The sequence below is a fragment of the Labrus bergylta genome, unplaced genomic scaffold (assembly GCF_963930695.1).
Source record: "Labrus bergylta unplaced genomic scaffold, fLabBer1.1 SCAFFOLD_226, whole genome shotgun sequence".
NCBI classification, from domain to species: domain Eukaryota; kingdom Metazoa; phylum Chordata; class Actinopteri; order Labriformes; family Labridae; genus Labrus; species Labrus bergylta.
Window position 1 is genome coordinate 1 of NW_027077297.1, and position 17,939 is coordinate 17,939.

At 48.0% G+C, this 17,939-nt stretch overlaps 1 protein-coding gene across 2 annotated transcripts; it reads right to left on the reverse strand.

Moving 5' to 3' along the window:
- Positions 1 to 415: 415 nt before the first annotated feature.
- Positions 416 to 17,894, reverse strand: LOC136178466 (alpha-actinin-1; the record flags this gene model as incomplete). Of its 2 annotated transcripts, none has more annotated exon segments than XM_065952338.1 (15): positions 416 to 496; positions 5,532 to 5,678; positions 6,047 to 6,226; positions 6,847 to 6,981; positions 7,275 to 7,457; positions 7,672 to 7,812; positions 7,906 to 8,014; positions 8,905 to 9,055; positions 9,201 to 9,348; positions 9,793 to 10,023; positions 11,281 to 11,373; positions 13,251 to 13,336; positions 16,303 to 16,384; positions 16,499 to 16,577; positions 17,814 to 17,894. In XM_065952338.1, coding segments are annotated over 15 exon segments (1,927 nt in total), but the record flags the coding sequence as incomplete, so codon positions are not given.
- Between the last annotated feature and the right edge of the window lie 45 nt (positions 17,895 to 17,939).

Below are 17,939 nucleotides of genomic sequence, written 5' to 3' on the forward strand. Positions count from 1 at the left end.
GGAGGAGGAAAAAGAAGGAGAGGGAGGAGGAGGAGGAGAAGGAGGAGGAGGAAGGAGAGGGAGGAGGAGGAGAAGGAGAGGGAGGAGGAGGAGAAGGAGGAGGAAAAGAAGGAGAGGGAGGAGGAGGAGAGGGAGAGGAGGAGGAGGAGGAAAGGGAGGAGCAGCAGATAGTAAAATGGAGAATCATTGAAAAAGGTAAAGGATGAACAAAGAGACGTTGAACAGGTTTTGGGAAATCAACAGGAAGTTAAGATGGTAAGATTAGAGAGAGAGGAGGATTAGAGAGAGGGGGGGCCAGAGGGAGAACAGGAAGAAATACCAGAGTGTGGGGGGGGGGGGGGGGGGGGTACAAAAGAAAAAACAAAAAAGAAAAGTTAAACCTTTCCCAGCCGGGGGTCGGGCTGCGATGGAGTACCTGTGCATCGTTGGCGATATCGAAGCCGAGGCTGATCAGGCAGGCCTTGAACTCCTCGGCGCCCAGAGTGCCCGAGTGGTCCTGGGGGGGCGAGGCGTCAGGGGGGGCCACAGGCCATGCAGCAACACATACAGCCGTATCAGTGACGGTGAAGGTGGATGGAAGGGAGGTGAGGGGGTGTTGGAGGTGGGGGAAGGGGGGGGGGGGGGGTGCACCATGCACGGGGGAAGAGAAGGAGGTGAGGTGGGGGTGAAGGTGGGGGGGGGAGTCATGCAGGAGACAGAGAAGAGAGAACACAGTGCATATCATTAGGATGTGGCTCTCTGCTGGGGGGGGGGGGGGGGGGGGGGGGGTGGGTTATCTGTTAATGTGCAGCCAGACTGCAGGGTGAGCTCAGGTTATGAGGATCGTCCACGCCACACAAAGTCGCTCTTTAACCTTTTCTGTGCAGCGTTAATGCAAAAACACTCCATCGCACATTTACATTCACTTTTACCAAAACGTTATCCCTCATTATCTGTAACTCCTCCCCCTTCAGTCGTCTCAGAGTCGATCTAACAGAACAATAACCTCCAACATGGCGTCTCTCATGGCGTCCACAGAGTGCCCCGCTCGCCTGTTTTCAGCACTATGTAACTCTGTCTTTACAGCGCTAGTTCACACAGCAGAGAGAGAGAGCAGAGAGAGAGAGACTGAGAGAGAAAGAGAGAGAGAGAGAGAGAGAAGCAGAGAGAGAGAGAGAGAGAAGCAGAGAGAGAGAGAGAGAGAAGCAGAGAGAGAGAGAAGCAGAGAGAGAGAGAGAGAGAGAGAGAGGAGAGAGAGAGAGAAGCAGAGAGAGAGAGAGAGAAGCAGAGAGAGAGAGAGAGAGAAGCAGAGAGAGAGAGAGAGAAGCAGAGAGAGAGAGAGAGAGAAGCAGAGAGAGAGAGAGAGAAGCAGAGAGAGAGAGAGAAGCAGAGAGAGAGAGAGAGAAGCAGAGAGAGAGAGAGAGAAGCAGAGAGAGAGAGAGAGAAGCAGAGAGAGAGAGAGAGAAGCAGAGAGAGAGAGAGAAGCAGAGAGAGAGAGAGAGAAGCAGAGAGAGAGAGAGAGAGAGAGCTCCCCTAGCTCCCATGCTCTTTTGCTAGTTTTGTAAAGCTCCTGCACATCTCTTAAAGTAACCGTGAGTTCATGAAGACTGTTCGTTTTCATATTTTGTACTTATTCATGTAAAAAGTGTAGCGCTAACTCCGCTAGCTTCTGAGTTCATGAAGACTGTTCGTTTTCATATTTTGTACTTATTCATGTAAAAAGTGTAGCGCTAACTCCGCTAGCTTCGCAGTTTCTCTATGGGATTTCCCATGTTATTTGTTAGCATAATGCTAAGCGAGGATAAACTGGAAACCTGTTTGTATTGCATTGATAAGATGCTCTTAAGAAGCAGAACCAAATTATTTTATATTTGTTTAAAGAATAATAACACAAACATTTATTTTGTAGTGTTGAGAACTTCTGCATGTAATATAAGACAAAGTATAAGTTTATGTTATTTCTGTGCATATTGTGTTGAAATATGGATATAATGTTGTTGTTTTTTTTAAAGATTTATTTTTTGGGCTTTTTGTGCCTTTAATGCAGAGAGAGGACAGTGGATAGAGTCTGAAACCAGAGAGAGAGAGGACAGTGGATAGAGTCTGAAACCAGAGAGAGAGAGGACAGTGGATAGAGTCTGAAACCAGAGAGAGAGAGGACAGTGGATAGAGTCAGAAACCAGAGAGAGAGAGGACAGTGGATAGAGTCTGAAACCAGAGAGAGAGAGAGAGAGGACAGTGGATAGAGTCAGAAACCAGAGAGAGAGAGAGGACAGTGGATAGAGTCTGAAACCAGAGAGAGAGAGGACAGTGGATAGAGTCAGAAACCAGAGAGAGAGAGAGGACAGTGGATAGAGTCTGAAACCAGAGAGAGAGAGGACAGTGGATAGAGTCTGAAACCAGAGAGAGAGAGGACAGTAGATAGAGTCTGAAACCAGAGAGAGAGAGAGAGAGGACAGTGGATAGAGTCAGAAACCAGAGAGAGAGAGGACAGTGGATAGAGTCAGAAACCAGAGAGAGAGAGAGAGAGGACAGTGGATAGAGTCTGAAACCAGAGAGAGAGAGAGAGAGGACAGTGGATAGAGTCAGAAACCAGAGAGAGAGAGGACAGTGGATAGAGTCAGAAACCAGAGAGAGAGAGAGAGAGGACAGTAGATAGAGACAGTAGATAGAGTCTGAAACCAGAGAGAGAGAGAGAGAGGACAGTGGATAGAGTCAGAAACCAGAGAGAGAGAGGGACAGTGGATAGAGTCAGAAACCAGAGAGGAGAGAGGACAGTGGATAGAGTCTGAAACCAGAGAGGAGAGAGTGAGGATACAGTGGATAGAGTCTGAAACCAGAGAGAGAGAGGACAGTGGATAGAGTCAGAAACCAGAGAGAGAGAGGACAGTGGATAGAGTCAGAACCAGAGAGAGAGAGAGGACAGTGGATAGAGTCTGAAACCAGGGAGAGAGAGGACAGTGGATAGAGTCTGAACCAGAGAGAGAGAGGACAGTGGATAGAGTCTGAAACCAGAGAGAGAGAGAGGACAGTGGATAGAGTCAGAAACCAGAGAGAGAGAGAGGACAGTGGATAGAGTCAGAAACCAGAGAGAGAGAGGACAGTGGATAGAGTCTGAAACCAGAGAGAGAGAGAGGACAGTGGATAGAGTCTGAAACCAGAGAGAGAGAGAGGACAGTGGATAGAGTCTGAAACCAGAGAGAGAGAGAGGACAGTGGATAGAGTCAGAAACCAGAGAGAGAGAGAGACAGTGGATAGAGTCAGAAACCAGAAGAGAGAGAGGACAGTGGATAGAGTCAGAAACCAGAGAGAGAGAGAGGACAGTGGATAGAGTCAGAAACCAGAGAGAGAAGGACAGTGGATAGAGTCAGAAACCAGAGAGAGAGAGAGGACAGTGGATAGAGTCTGAAACCAGAGAGAGAGAGGACAGTGGATAGAGTCAGAACCAGAGAGAGAGAGAGGACAGTGGATAGAGTCAGAAACCAGAGAGAGAGAGGACAGTGGATAGAGTCTGAAACCAGAGAGAGAGAGGACAGTGGATAGAGTCAGAACCAGAGAGAGAGAGAGGACAGTGGATAGAGTCAGAAACCAGAGAGAGAGAGGACAGTGGATAGAGTCAGAAACCTAGAGAGAGAGAGGGGACAGTGGATAGAGTCTGAACCAGAGAGAGAGAGGACAGTGGATAGAGTCAGAAACCAGAGAGAGAGAGAGGACAGTGGATAGAGTCTGAAACCAGAGAGAGAGAGAGGACAGTGGATAGAGTCTGAAACCAGAGAGAGAGAGGACAGTGGATAGAGTCAGAAACCAGAGAGAGAGAGAGGACAGTGGATAGAGTCTGAAACCTGAGACGAGAGGACAGTGGATAGAGTCAGAAACCAGAGAGAGAGAGAGGACAGTGGATAGAGTCTGATACCAGAGAGAGAGAGAGGACAGTGGATAGAGTCAGAAACCAGAGAGAGAGAGAGGACAGTGGATAGAGTCTGAAACCAGAGAGAGAGAGAGGACAGTGGATAGAGTATGAAACCAGTGAGAGAGAGGACAGTGGATAGAGTCTGAAACAAGAGAGAGAGAGGACAGTGGATAGAGTCTGAAACAGAGAGAGAGAAGAACAGTGGAGTAGAGTCAGAAACCAGAGAGAGAGAGGACAGTGGACAGAGTCTGAAACCAGAGAGAGAGAGAGGACAGTGGATAGAGTCAGAAACCAGAGAGAGAGAGAGGACAGTGGATAGAGTCTGAAACCAGAGAGAGAGAGGACAGTGGATAGAGTCTGAAACCAGAGAGAGAGAGAGAACAGTGGATAGAGTCAGAAACCAGAGAGAGAGAGGACAGTGGATAGAGTCTGAAACCAGAGAGAGAGAGAGAACAGTGGATAGAGTCTGAAACCAGAGAGAGAGAGAGGACAGTGGATAGAGTCTGAAACCAGAGAGAGAGAGAGGACAGTGGATAGAGTCTGAAACCAGAGAGAGAGAGAGGACAGTGGATAGAGTCTGAAACCAGAGAGAGAGAGAGAGGACAGTGGATAGAGTCTGAAACCAGAGAGAGAGAGGACAGTGGATAGAGTCTGAAACCAGAGAGAGAGAGGACAGTGGATAGAGTCTGAAACCAGAGAGAGAGAGAGGACAGTGGATAGAGTCTGAAACCAGAGAGAGAGAGAGGACAGTGGATAGAGTCTGAAACCAGAGAGAGAGAGAGAGGACAGTGGATAGAGTCTGAAACCAGAGAGAGAGAGGACAGTGGATAGAGTCTGAAACCAGAGAGAGAGAGGACAGTGGATAGAGTCAGAAACCAGAGAGAGAGAGGACAGTGGATAGAGTCAGAAACCAGAGAGAGAGAGGACAGTGGATAGAGTCTGAAACCAGAGAGAGAGAGAGGACAGTGGATAGAGTCAGAAACCAGGGAGAGAGAGAGAGCGGGGAACGACATGTGGAAAGAGGCCACGGGTGGAAGTGAACCCGGGGCCTACCGACGAGAGTCTCAACACATGGGACGCGCCCTAACCACTGCACCACCAGCGCGCCCCATAAAATGTTGTTTTTGAAGAAAGAAATAAAAATAAAAATACAGTTTAAGTAAAACTGAAATACATAAACCTATGTATAAAATTAAAGACTTGTCTCATTATTTACAGGAAAGATCTAATCTGGCAACAGTCCTCCATAAGGGGCCTGTTATATTAGCATGTATGGTTAGCGGCGTCATAGATTCTGCAGCTAACTCAGGTCATCCCCTCACGTCTTCATGATCTCACAGCGTCACGTTCACTTTAAACATTATGATCCCGTTTAGAGTCTCAGAGAGCAGAAAGAAGACGACCTGAAGACGAGACTTCACCTCAATAACAAGTGAGAACAACAGAAGTGTAGCGTTGTGTTTCCCGTCTCTCGTCCAAATATGGTCATTTCTGGCTTCAGTGTACGGCGCTCTCCGAAGGCACGGGTAAATTTGTGCGTACGCAGTAACGATACCTGAGAATAGGTAAACAAACAGCTGAGCACCGCCCATGACAACCCCCCTCCCTCGCCTGCTGCGTGTGTCCCCCTCCCCCCAATTACCCTGTCGAAGTGGTTGAAAGACGCCCGGAACTCGTTGAGCTGCTCCTGGCTGATGCCTTTGGCGTCTCGCGTCAAGATCTGGTTCTCGATCTCGTTGATGGTACGGGCGATCGTGGTGAGTAACTGCTCCCATCCCACACGGATATGCTGCAGAGAGAGGGGGGGCAGAGAGGGACAGAGAGAGAGAGAGAGAGAGAGAGAGAGAGAGAGAGAGAGTGTTAGAGGACGGCTGAAGACGAGACGGGGACTCTTAAATCCTGGATTAGCTCATGCTGCGGGATAACCTCCACGGGGGCCCAACATGCGGTGAGCCCCCCCCCCCCCCCCTGTTGTTCTGGATGAAATCAAACATCACGTTGAGACGTCTCCAAACATCCTAAAATAATTATTCTCCACCTTCTGAAACCAGAAACATCGCTCACTGAAAGCTCAAATCAAAATACATAAACATGATTTTGTCCAACCAGGTGAGAGGAGTGTGAAAGAGAAAGCAGAGGAGGCTCTCTCTGTCTTACCTCCATGGTGTAGTTGGTGTGCTTGTTGTCAAAGATGAGCGCCTCCTGGATCAGCTGGTGGTCTCCCTCCAGCTGGTCGATCTTTGGCTTGTAGTTGACGATGCTCTTCTCGTACTGGCGGAGGTGAGTCAGCTGATCCTCCAGCGTGCCGTGCATCTCGATCGAGATGCGTCCGATCTCCTGCAGAGACACGAGAACACAGATTATCATCACAAAGAGCAGAGACTGACACTTCGGGATGAAATGTTCAGTTTACTTACTTTGTTTATTTTTATTTTTTTATTATATATATTTTTTGTTTTATTTTCTCTGTCATGGGATATAAAGGTAAATGTCTCGTGTGATCCTGATTTCACTCTTGAAAAGTGTAAACTAAGTTAAATGTTATGGTTTTATTTTGGTTGATAAAAACTTGTAAGTATGACTTGTAAGTATTTACCTCTCCTTTACAAGGAGAGGTAAATACTACAAGTCAAAGCTGGGAGAGATTGTAGTTCTTAGAGTCCAGCAGGAAGAACTACATCAGCTGTAGTACCATATAAGGTGAAACAGGAAATGAGTGACTGGCCCTTTAAATCAAACTGGAGTCAGACATTCTCTGACACACACACACACACACACACACACACACACACACACACACACACACACACACACACACACACACACACACACACACACACACACACACACACACACACACACACACACACACACACACACAAACACACACACACACCGCCCTCGTTCTGAACTTGTAGCGTGGTCATTTGACCTTCCAGCTCTCTGCACACACTGACCTCCATCTTGGTCTGGATCCAGGGTCCGATGACGTTGGCCTGGTTTGCAAACTGTCTGCGCAGGCGCTCATTGTTCTGCTGCCGGGCGTGTTCCTCGATCAGCGCCTGGTCGCGCTGCGGCACCAGCTGCCTGACCTGCAGGCGGAGAGCGGCGGGAGAAAAGACGTGTTAGTGACCACGAGATGAAGACGAGAGGAGAACTTTGTTTCTTTATTCAAACAGTTTGTTTCTCTTCTTCTAACAATTCAAATGAGGCCGATGACTTAAAAACGGCGTCATGGCGACTTACAGCAGCTCAGCATGTTATGAAATTAACCCTTTGTTAGCTCTCTGATTCGTTAGCGCCGACCAGCAGGCGACTCTGACCTCCTGCATCAGAGCGTCTGGACCTGTTTTTTACTTCCTGGTTCATGGGAGACTTTTCTGACCTTGTCCCATTTGGCGTTGACCTCCTGCGGGTTGATGGTGGTGTACGGGTTGGAGCCAGCGATGTTCACGTGGTAGGTCTGCACAATCTTGGCGATCTCGTTGTGGATGCCGAGGATGGCCTGGCGCTCTTTGTCGGCCTCGGGCAGCGTGGCTTTGAACTGCTCGTGAGCCGTGCTCAATCCCTGATCATATAAAAAACAACATTTCAAATCTACATTTACTCTTAACTGAAATAAAGTTTGACATCTGCGTCAGCCGAGTTCACAAACTGAAGATTTCTAAATAACGTCTTTAAATCTGGACACGCCCACAAAGTGACCGCCACGATGTCGACTTGGTTTTACATTCTCAGAGACATTTCTTCTTCTTCTTTCATCCTTTCCTCTCGCTGCTCACCTGGATCTCCTCGATGGTGTGGACGATGAACGTGTCCTGCAGGTCCTCCATGGCGCCCTCCATCCAGTTGTTGAACGGCGCCGCCCTCTTGGCGAACTCGAGGTACAGCTGGTCGATGGTTTCCAGAAGCTTCTCGGTCCTCTGTCGAGTTTTCAAACGAGTCGTGAGTGTTTTAAATCATCTTCATGAGAAGAAGAATAAATCTGAGCCTTCAGTCGCTCGCCCCTCTCTCACCTGTAAAGCCTCGCTGCGTTTCTGGGTCAGCGCTCCCAGAGCGTCCCACTGGTCACAGATCCGCTGGCAGCGAGCGTTCACACTCGGGGAGTCGTAGTAGTCCAGCTCACTGAACACAAACACAACAGAACGTCAGAGTTCTACTTCATTTTATTTTAGAACAAGAACAAACAGAATGTCTCATCACGTCCTCCATGTGGAGACTGATGGACCGCTCAGATGATCCTCAATCAGTTCTGAGTCCCTCATAAGAAACCTCCTCAGTCACCAAGTTGCATACACATTTGCATATATATATATTATATATATTTAGATTGCGTAGCATTTCTTATTAAGGGAATACTTTGTGGAAAGGAGCATACAAGTCAATATTGATATAAATGTTTAATTAGATGCAGGTTTGAAAATGAAATGTATGTTCATATTTGTGTGACCCATGAACATTTTAAATTAATCCAATGTAGAAATATAGAAATGTGGAAACTTAAATTTGCATTTAACATAGGGGCTATATCCCTCCCTTTATCTTTTTTTGTTTTTTTATTTTAATATTTATTTAATTTTTTTTTTATTTATATTCATTTAATTTTTTCTCTCTTATTTCATTGTTTTGATGTGTGTGTATGTCTGTGTATTCATTTCTAAAGATGTTGCTGCTTCTTTTCTTGGGGTTTCTTTTTTTGATTCATTAAACATCTTAGGTTGAAAACATGTTTGTTGAAATGAAATAATCAAATGAATGAAGCAACTGTTTGAAAAAAATAAAAACAAAGTATAAAAAAGGCCGGATTACTGTGCAGATCCAGCTCGCTCTTTTTAACGACCTGATCACGCCTGCAGCCAGCAGACTCCCCCCCCCGACCAGAGCAGGTGGAGGTGGACTGTCCGGACCCGGTCTTCCTCTGATATGACGAGTCCAGATCCTTAGTCCTCCTTTGGTCTGGCCTTGTTTGTTGAATGTGTCGTATTTAAATTCTTAAGTTAATCTCGTTCTCTTACTTTAACTCCTGTGCGATGGCGGCGATCTGCTCCACGCGGTCCTGATGTGCAGCCAGGTCGCTCTCGAAGGCCTCGTGTTTCTTCAGCAGAGCTTTGATCTCTGACAGAGACGCCGCCTCGTAGTCGCGCTGCTGCAGCATGTCCTCCTTACCTGCAGGGGGCGACATAGCAAATGTTTACAAAGGGTACAGAAGGAACTTTAAATCAGTTCAGTGTTTATTATATAATATATATGAAGTCGGTCTCTTCATGTTTATATATTTATATATGAAGTCTCTTCATGTTTTCTATGCTACCTTCAGTCCAGGCCTCGTGGATCGCTGCTTTCTGGCGAAACTTCTCGGCGAGGTGGTCGAGTCTTTCCAGCCGGCGGATCTCGTTGAGGAGCCACTCCTCGTATCCTTTCTCTGCTCCCTCCAGGTTTCCCCACGCATTGTTGATGTCCTGAGTGAGACAGAGGAAGAAAATACTGCAGAGATAAACACATGCTGTAGAGAGTGCTGCTGCCTGCAGGACGTCTGCTGTTAAAGCTTTCAGGTTTGTTTTTTAGTCTTGATAAAAAACACATCAACGGTCAACAGTTTAAAAGTCATCTCTGTGTAAAAGTTCACTTTTAAATGAAACAGTTAAAGTGCAGATGAAGGAGCTCAGCCTGTATGCATGTGGCTGCAGGAGCCGGGGATTGAACCGACTCTACCACTGAACCACATGCAGCCGCCCAGTAACGATTCTGTAGGTCATATTTTGGCCTCACTGCAGAGAGATATTTAATATCCAACCAGACTTTTGATTTGCAGGCTGACGAAATCTGGTTAAATGATCTTCTAGCATCTTTAAGTTTCTGTGAGCTGAGTGAACTCTTTAACTTCTGTAGACTCTGAGACCTACCGCGACCATCTTCCCCTCGGAGGGCATGAAGGCGGGCCTGTTGCTGAGCCTCAGTTTTGTCTGCAGCGTGTTGAAGTTGATCTCCAGCTGACACTTCTCCTGCACTTTGGGCGGCTTGTGGAGGCGCCGGTAGTCTCTGAAGTCCTCCAGCTTCTGCTGCATGGCCTGCATGGTGTTCTCAGGGAGGCGGTTCTCCAGCCAGGGGATGGTGCGCCGGATCCACTCCAGCAGCTGAGGGGTGTGTGTGTGTGAGTTTGTGTCAGGGGGGTGAGAGGAGGAGGAGGGAGGAGGAGTTGAGGGGAGAGGTGAAGGAGCATCATGCATAGGCAGGATGAAGGAGGAGTAATGAGGTGAAGTGAATATAATAAATGTGCATCAGGAAAAGAAGAACACAGTAAGATCTTTGATTAGACGAATGTTTTGGTTCATTTCTTACAAACCGAATAAAAAAATCTCTAAAAACATTTGAGGTCCGATTTAAAAAAACAAACCGTTCAGTTTGGTTTTTGCACGTTTCATCTCGTTTAGTTCAACGTCTCCAACGCTGAAGCCGACTCCTCCGGATTCTTATTGGCTTTTCTAACGATTTTCAAAATAAGACTTCCTTGGATATTTCTTTTATAAATCATCCCTGTGTCATGTGTTTTAACTTCAGTCATCAAACTGTTTCACTTTCACTGCTGGTCCAGATTTTTGCTGCGTTGAATTAAAGGCAGTATTCATAACAACTTGAAATGTGACGTTCCTGACCGACACCATTATTTTTGAACGGCTCTTCAGGAAGAACAAAGTCACGCTTTGGGAACTGCTCGGAGGCTTTTTCATCACTAGTCTCTTTTGATTGGCTCTAGTTTACCAAAGTTCAGGACGAGGTCATCTTTCTGAAAGTGAACTTCTTTCTCCTTGAGTTTTATAAACAACGTGCAAATTGTTTACAAACAACGTGCATGGTGTTTACAAACAACGTGCATGGTGTTTACAAACAACGTGCATGGTGTTTACAAACAACGTGCAAATTGTTATATTGCAGGTCGTGGTCACAGATTGTAAATCTTTTCTTAAATTAATATCTGATGATCTGAAGAGTTGCAGGTTTAGTTCATGTCGACATGTTTCAGCTTTTATAGAAAACGTTATTGAGCGTCTGCAGGTTTGTTTTTATATCCTCCTGATGTTCACTGAAACTAAAGACGTTCTGGAGGTTAAAATAAAAAATCATGAATCATCTCAGAAAATGTTTTAGAGTCAAATGGTTCGATGACGTTATCTTCGGTTTCCAGTTGAAATGGGCAAAAACACTTTTGATCTTTGTCTAATGTGCACGGCCTCTTGTTCCCCTTCTACCCCCTGACTCTGAACCTGAACCTGCATGGAGCACGGCCCCCCGGGGAGCAGGGCGGCGAGGGAGCGGTTTATAAAGGAGTTCAGGGAGACAGGAGGGGAAGAGGAGGTGCAGGAGAACCGGAGGAGAAACGGGGGTGTGCTCACATCACTGGCCAGCTTCTCATAGTCCTCCATCAGCTGCTCGTTCTCCTGGTTCACAGCCAGCACCTTACAGATCCTGTTGGCCGCCGTCTCTGCCTGCAAGACGAGGTGAGGGAGAAAAACAGAGTGAGGCTCGGAGGCTGGAGCGCGTTCACCTTCATTAAACATCCCTGCTACATCTATCAGGAACTCCTAGAGAGCTCATCATCATGTTCATGAGTCTCTTTAAACACTCCAAGAGAAACTTAAACAGGAGATGTATTTAAGCCCCCCCCCCCCCCCCGCCCCCTCCGATTGTACCTGCAGTCCGGTGTGAGGGCACATTTCATCTCTTTATAAACAGTGGAGTACAGAGAGTTATTTAAACCTCACAGTCACACAGAGCGAGGCGGCTGTGAGGGTAAAATAAAAAATAAAAACCCAGAGAGGAAAACTTCCTGAACACGCCGGCCCGTAAATAAACAACGGTGTGGCGTCAGTTTACCCAAAGAGGAAGTCAGGAGAGAAACTAAAGCGGCGTGCACAGAGTGAGGAAGATGTGCAGAGAGACTCAGCTGGAGGTCAAAGTTGAAGATTTTCAAAGTGTGGAAGATAAAAGAGCGGGAAATAAGACATCAGTACCCTAACCTAACTGTTTATGAACGATGATCTTCCTCCTGTAGATTTATCGTGTTCTCTGTAACTTTGTGATGGAAGTGAAAGTAAAAGTTGAATCTGGCCTTGAATGAGCTGCGTTTAGAAATCTACGTTTGCAGCTCTGCGGGGTCATCACGTCCCCGACGATTATTTAAAGACAAACAAGAACAAACAGTTCATACTCTGTCTACAGGGGGCGCCAGAACACACACAAACTGAAATATCCCTGAAGTTTCCTTTAATTAAATATTTAATGTTTGAGCCCTTTAAAGGAATTAAATCTTCCAGTCTATTTTTCTGGGAAAAGTTTCTGTTGAGGTTTCAGTTTTTGGTTCACTTGAGAAGGTAACGAGCTCAAGAGAAAGTTTTACACGCTCACTGATAACGTTTCTAACGAGCTCATGTTCACTGAGCGCTCTCTTGTGGACCGCTCTGTGGTGACATCAGAGGTCACAGAGAGAGAGATAATTGGGCGTCTTTCCTCTCGCAGCTTTTTGTTTCCTGATGTTTTAATTTGTGATCTTAAAGGCTTTATATGTGATGTTTTGATCCAGCAGATGTCGCCCTTGAGCACCAGCATGAAACCAAAACAACTCTCGCTGCATTGTTGTGTTAGCATGCTAATGCTAGCGATCTTTATTATGCTGGTATCTTCACACTGCATGTAAATTGACCTGAAATGAGCGTGATCTAGAAACACAGTTAAGCAGTGAGTACAGTATGTTATTCTTCTTTTTCTCTAGTCCCTCAATTAAACAACTTTTATACACGAGGGGAGGAGTCAGCCGGCCGTCCGGGCGATGTAAACAAAGTGAAGATAGGACTCTGAAAACTGTGAAAACATCACAGACAGTGGGACTCGGGTGTTACACTCATTGTAAACAGTCATGACTCACAGAGTTATTTTCAGAGGAGATACTTGATTTCTACATTTAAGTGAGAAAAATCACAGAAAGACTTTAAGTCGAGCCCAACCGATTTATCGACAAGCCGATATCAACATATCCAGGGATCAGTATCGGGTCATTTTAACGATATCTCTGGATTTAGTCACCGGTCAAAGAGCATTTTATTTGAGTTTCATTGTGCCATGTTCATTATAAATCTGTCACTGCATCAGAGAGATCAACATGATAAATGTGTGTTTATCTCTCCACAGATCCAACAGAGAGCTGAGGAAGATATCGGCCAATATATCGGTCTTGGATATCGATATCAGCGCCTAAAATCCCATATCGGTCGGGCCCTGATGTAAACATCCTAAACTGACTGTTGTCAGGTAACTGACTGTTGTTTGGTTGCCATGGTAACCGCTCACCGGTTGTAGATTTGCTCACCTTCTGCTTGCCTGAGAAGGCGTGGTAGTAACACGACACATAAGTCATGACGGCCTTCTCGTCCGGCCTCAAGGTGCTAACGATGTCTGCCCGGGGAAAACAGAGGAGCAGAGAGAGGACAGAGAGGAGAGAGAGGTAAAAGAGAGCCAGCAGGGGGCGCAATCACAAGAGGAGGCAACCAGGGGGAGCACAAGTCGTCTCTGGTCCACCTGGACACTACGTCTCCAAGGTGGTCTCAAGGCCTCTCTGATCCGAATCATAAACATCAAGCATGTTTGATATTTATGATTCTGGATCGCAGAGTTCAGACTCGATCAGGATCAGTTCAGTAATCGTATCGACTCCTCTTATTGAGAATATTTAGACAAATTGGCGGTTGTGACGAGCCTGGAATCAGGTTTCATCTGACGGCCTGAGCAGTTTTTTTTTTTTTTTAAATCCTGATAAAAAAAAGTTGTTTCTTCAGTTTTGAGGTTGAGCAATATGAAGCTTCACTTTGTGACTCAGCAGAAAGATATTCATACATTTCCTCCTAAAATGTAATTTGTTATGTTTTAGTGTGCTCATGTATCGGCTCTCTGATTGGCTGTTGAGTCTCGTCTCTGTTCATAAAGTTAAAAAGGAAACAGTGAAGAGTCTGGGGTCATATTCTGGAGACTTCTTTAGATTCTTATCTCGCTGTGTTTGTGTTTTTTTTCTCTTTCACGTCTCTGATCTCTGATTGATCCAGACTCCAGCTGTAGCCCCCCCCCCTCCCTCCCTCTCTCTCCCTCCCTCCTCTCTCTCACCCCCTCTCTCTCTCCCCTCTCTCCACTCTCTCACCCCACTCTCTCCCTCCCCTCCCCCTCTCTCTCTCTCTCTCACTCCCCCCCTCCCTCCCTCCCCTCTCTCTCTCTCCCTCCCTCTCTCTCTCCCCTCTCTCTCTCCACTCCCCTCCCCTCTCTCTCTCTCCCTCCCTCTCTCTCTCCCCTCTCTCTCTCTCCCTCTCCTCCCTCCCTCCCCTCTCTCTCTCTCCCCCTCCCTCCCTCCCCTCTCTCTCTCTCCCTCCCTCTCTCTCCCTCCCCTCTCTCTCCCTCTCTCTCCCTCCTCTCTCTCCCTCCCCTCTCTCTCCCTCCTCTCTCTCCCTCCCCTCTCTCTCACTCCCTCCCTCTCTCTCTCCCCCCTGTCTCTCTCTCCCCCCCTCTCTCTCTCTCTCCCCCCTCTCTCTCCTCTCTCTCTCTCCCCCCTCTCTCTCCCCCCCTCTCTCTCTCTCCCCCCTCTCTCTCCTCTCTCTCTCTCCCCCCTCTCTCTCCCCCCCTCTCTCTCTCTCTCCCCCCTCTCTCTCCTCTCTCTCTCTCCCCCCCTCTCTCTCTCTCTCTCTCTCCTCCCGTCTCTCTCTCTCCCCCCTCTCTCTCCTCCCTCCCCTCTCTCTCTCTCCCTCCCTCTCTCTCTCTCCCCTCTCTCTCTCCCTCCCCTCCCCTCTCTCTCTCTCCCCCTCCCTCCCTCCCCTCTCTCTCTCTCTCTCTCTCCCTCCCCTCTCTCTCCCTCCCCTCCCCTCTCTCTCTCTCTCCCTCCTCTCTCTCCCTCCCCTCTCTCTCCCCCCTCTCTCCCCCCTCTCTCTCCTCTCTCCCCCCCTCTCTCTCCCCCCTCTCTCTCTCTCCCCCCTCTCTCCCCCCTCTCTCTCCCCCCTCTCTCTCTCCCCCCTCTCTCTCTCTCCCCCCTCTCTCTCTCTCTCCCCCCTCTCTCTCTCCCCCCCTCTCTCTCTCTCTCCCCCCCTCTCTCTCTCCCCCCTCTCTCAGATATAAACACAGACATTTTTGATCAGAGTTTCTTAAACACAGCTGTGTTGAAACACTCGCTCTGCTGCCGGGGGGCCTCATAAACTTCTGCTCTGTGACGCTCTGACTCCCCCCTGACTCCCCCCTGACTCCACCCCGACTCCCCCACTGACTCCCCCCTGACCTCACAGATATCTGTCGACCTCAAACTCATCCAGAGAACGTTTAAAGCGTCCCCAGGTTACCATGACGACCAGGTGGACCAGAGATACACGTGTGCTCATACAAGAAGAGACTGCTGTCTTCCCATCATGCATTTGGTGCTGTGAACCATGCAGAAAGTGAAGGAGAGTGACCCCGCAGAGGGGGCGTGGTCAACTGCAGAGAGAGAAGGAAACTGTTAGGAGAGGTGGGGGGAGGTGGGGGGGGAACGCTGCATCCAGGATACCTTCTGGGCGCCGGAGAAGGCGTGGTAGAAGCTAGAGACGTAGGTCATGATGGCCTTCTCGTCCGGACGGGCAGTGCCCACGATGTCTGCGGGGGAGAGAGGAGGTCGGGGGGGTGAAGGTGTTAAAATCAGATACAATTTTGAAACATGGCGTCCAGCTCTTCACACAGCAGGAGAGGAACCTGCTGAGTCAGCGTCCAGATGTTCTGAAAGTCTCAAACACAAAAAACACATTTTCAGACTTCACAGAGTTTCAGCCGGGCGCCGAGCGGAGAGCCGAGGGTCACCCGATGAAACCTCCTGACTGTCAGAGTAACCGTCTACGCTCAGATGATGTTTGGAGTTCTTCTTCTCTACCTGCACGGGGACGAGTTTTAATGTGGAGACTAGTGAGGCTGAATGCACGCCTGAAGGTCACATCGCACGCCGTGTGATGTCAGTCATGTGACCTGAAGCCTCCAGAATTCTGGTTTCCATGACGACTCTCCAGCAAAGGTGAGCCTGATGTCACCTGCATGTTACAGAGTTCAGACTACAGGGGGCGCTGCTGCAGACTCTTACCTGATTTATGGAGGATTGACGAAATGCATAGGATGACATTTAGGTTGTCATGGTGATGGATTTAAATCTGAACATGATGTGAAAAACATGGAGTAACGCTAGCTAGAGCCGGATTCTAACCGTGCAGACTCAGAGGAATGTGCTCCGCCCCCTTCTCACAACTGTGCACACCTGGATGCAGTGGGGGGGGGGGCGTCAGATCGTAGCTTTCAGGGGGAGTTATAGGATTAGAGCGGTCTGATGGTCCCTGAACACATCGTTTCAGTTTCCCTCTCTGCCCGCTCACCTTCTGCGTCCAGCATCTTGGGGATGTCCAGGTACTTCTCAGCCACGTCGAAGGCCGTGTTCAGGTTGGTCATGGGGTCGTCCTGAGGACAGGAAGACACAGAGGAACTTAAACACCTTCACACTGACCTGAGAACACCTGAGGGATGATCAGAAAGTGATGAAGGACAAACTGAAGCTGAAGATCGCTCACTGACCTTTCGCAGTTTCCCGTAGTCGATGAGTTCTGGACGATGTCGATGAATGAGCGCGCAGAAACCCAAACCGTCTTTCCAGCTGGAGAAGAGAGAGAGACAGAGAGAGAGAGAGAGAGAGAGAGAGAGAGAGAGAGAGAGAGGCGTAATGAGGGAGAGGGAGGTGAAACAAAACGAGGCCAGGTTCATCTATGGGATAAATAACTTTCATCAGTCTGAGGTATAAAAAGAGAAACATGTGGTTTATCTTTACAGAAACGTTTTCAAGGCTCTAAATAGTTAAAGTGAAGTGATTCAGCGTTGGAGGCTCGGTCGCTCCTGCACACTGAACATGTTGGTGTGTGTTGCTGCTCTGACAACAATGCAGCAGCCAGTGGAAAATGGAGAGAGGTTAGAACACAGAAAGGTTTACAGACCCATGCAGAGCTGGATAAACACTGAAGCTTCAGAGTCCACCACATGGTGACCTGAGTGAGCATCCACTCTAGAGAGGAGGGGGGGGGGGAGACAACTCTCTATGATGTTTAGAATTTAGACTGCAGTACCCATTTTAAACACTAGGGGTCAGAGTTACATACTGCTCCTTTAATTATATTATTTTTTTAAACAGATAAAATCCTTTCTATCAGGCTCATGTCGGAGGGGATTCAAACCAGGAGCAGCACTAACCACTACACCACCGTGACGCCCCAAACCACAACAAAGATGCTTAAAACAAGAAACGCAAAGTTAGCTGCAACATCTGTGGGTCTGTTACCATGACGACCTGAGAAAATTGATTCTACAACAACAGATGGTTCAGTGAGATGTCGCCTCGATGCTGTCTCTAGTTTGTCCTTCTTTGATCAGCGGCCTTGAAGCTGAGAGCGTCTGTGAGTGATGCATGATGGGATGTTTCAGAGGATTGTTTTCTGAATGATTCTCTTTAATGCACCTGCACCAGCTGACTCTTCTTCCTGCAGCAGCTGGACCAGAGAGTCTCTCACACACAGACCACATCAAAGGTCTGGACTCTGATAATTCCCCCCCTCTCCTGAAGTGACCTCCACCTTTTCCTCTCGCCTCGGCTTTCATCCACATGTGAGGACCTCAGAGGTCTCAATAATTCAACAGGTGTGGAGGCTTCCTGTCATAAAAACAGGAACAGTGGGCGGGGCCTCTGACTTCACCTCGTCTAGTTTTCCTGATTGAAGGCGTTTAAAGTTCCAGACTACACTTATGGACAAAAACAATCAGAACAGAAGTCTGGAAGGGGGGGGGGGGGGGGGGGGGTTCAGCAGCAGAAGCCCCTCTCTGGCGCCCCCTGTGCTCGTCTCACCTGATGTGAAAGTTCTGGATGTTGACGTTCTTGTACGGCGCCGTCTTCCTCTGACACCACAGCAGGAGGCCTTCCTTTGCAAGACGTCTCTACAGGCGAGAGACAAACTGTTACTGATCCCTGATT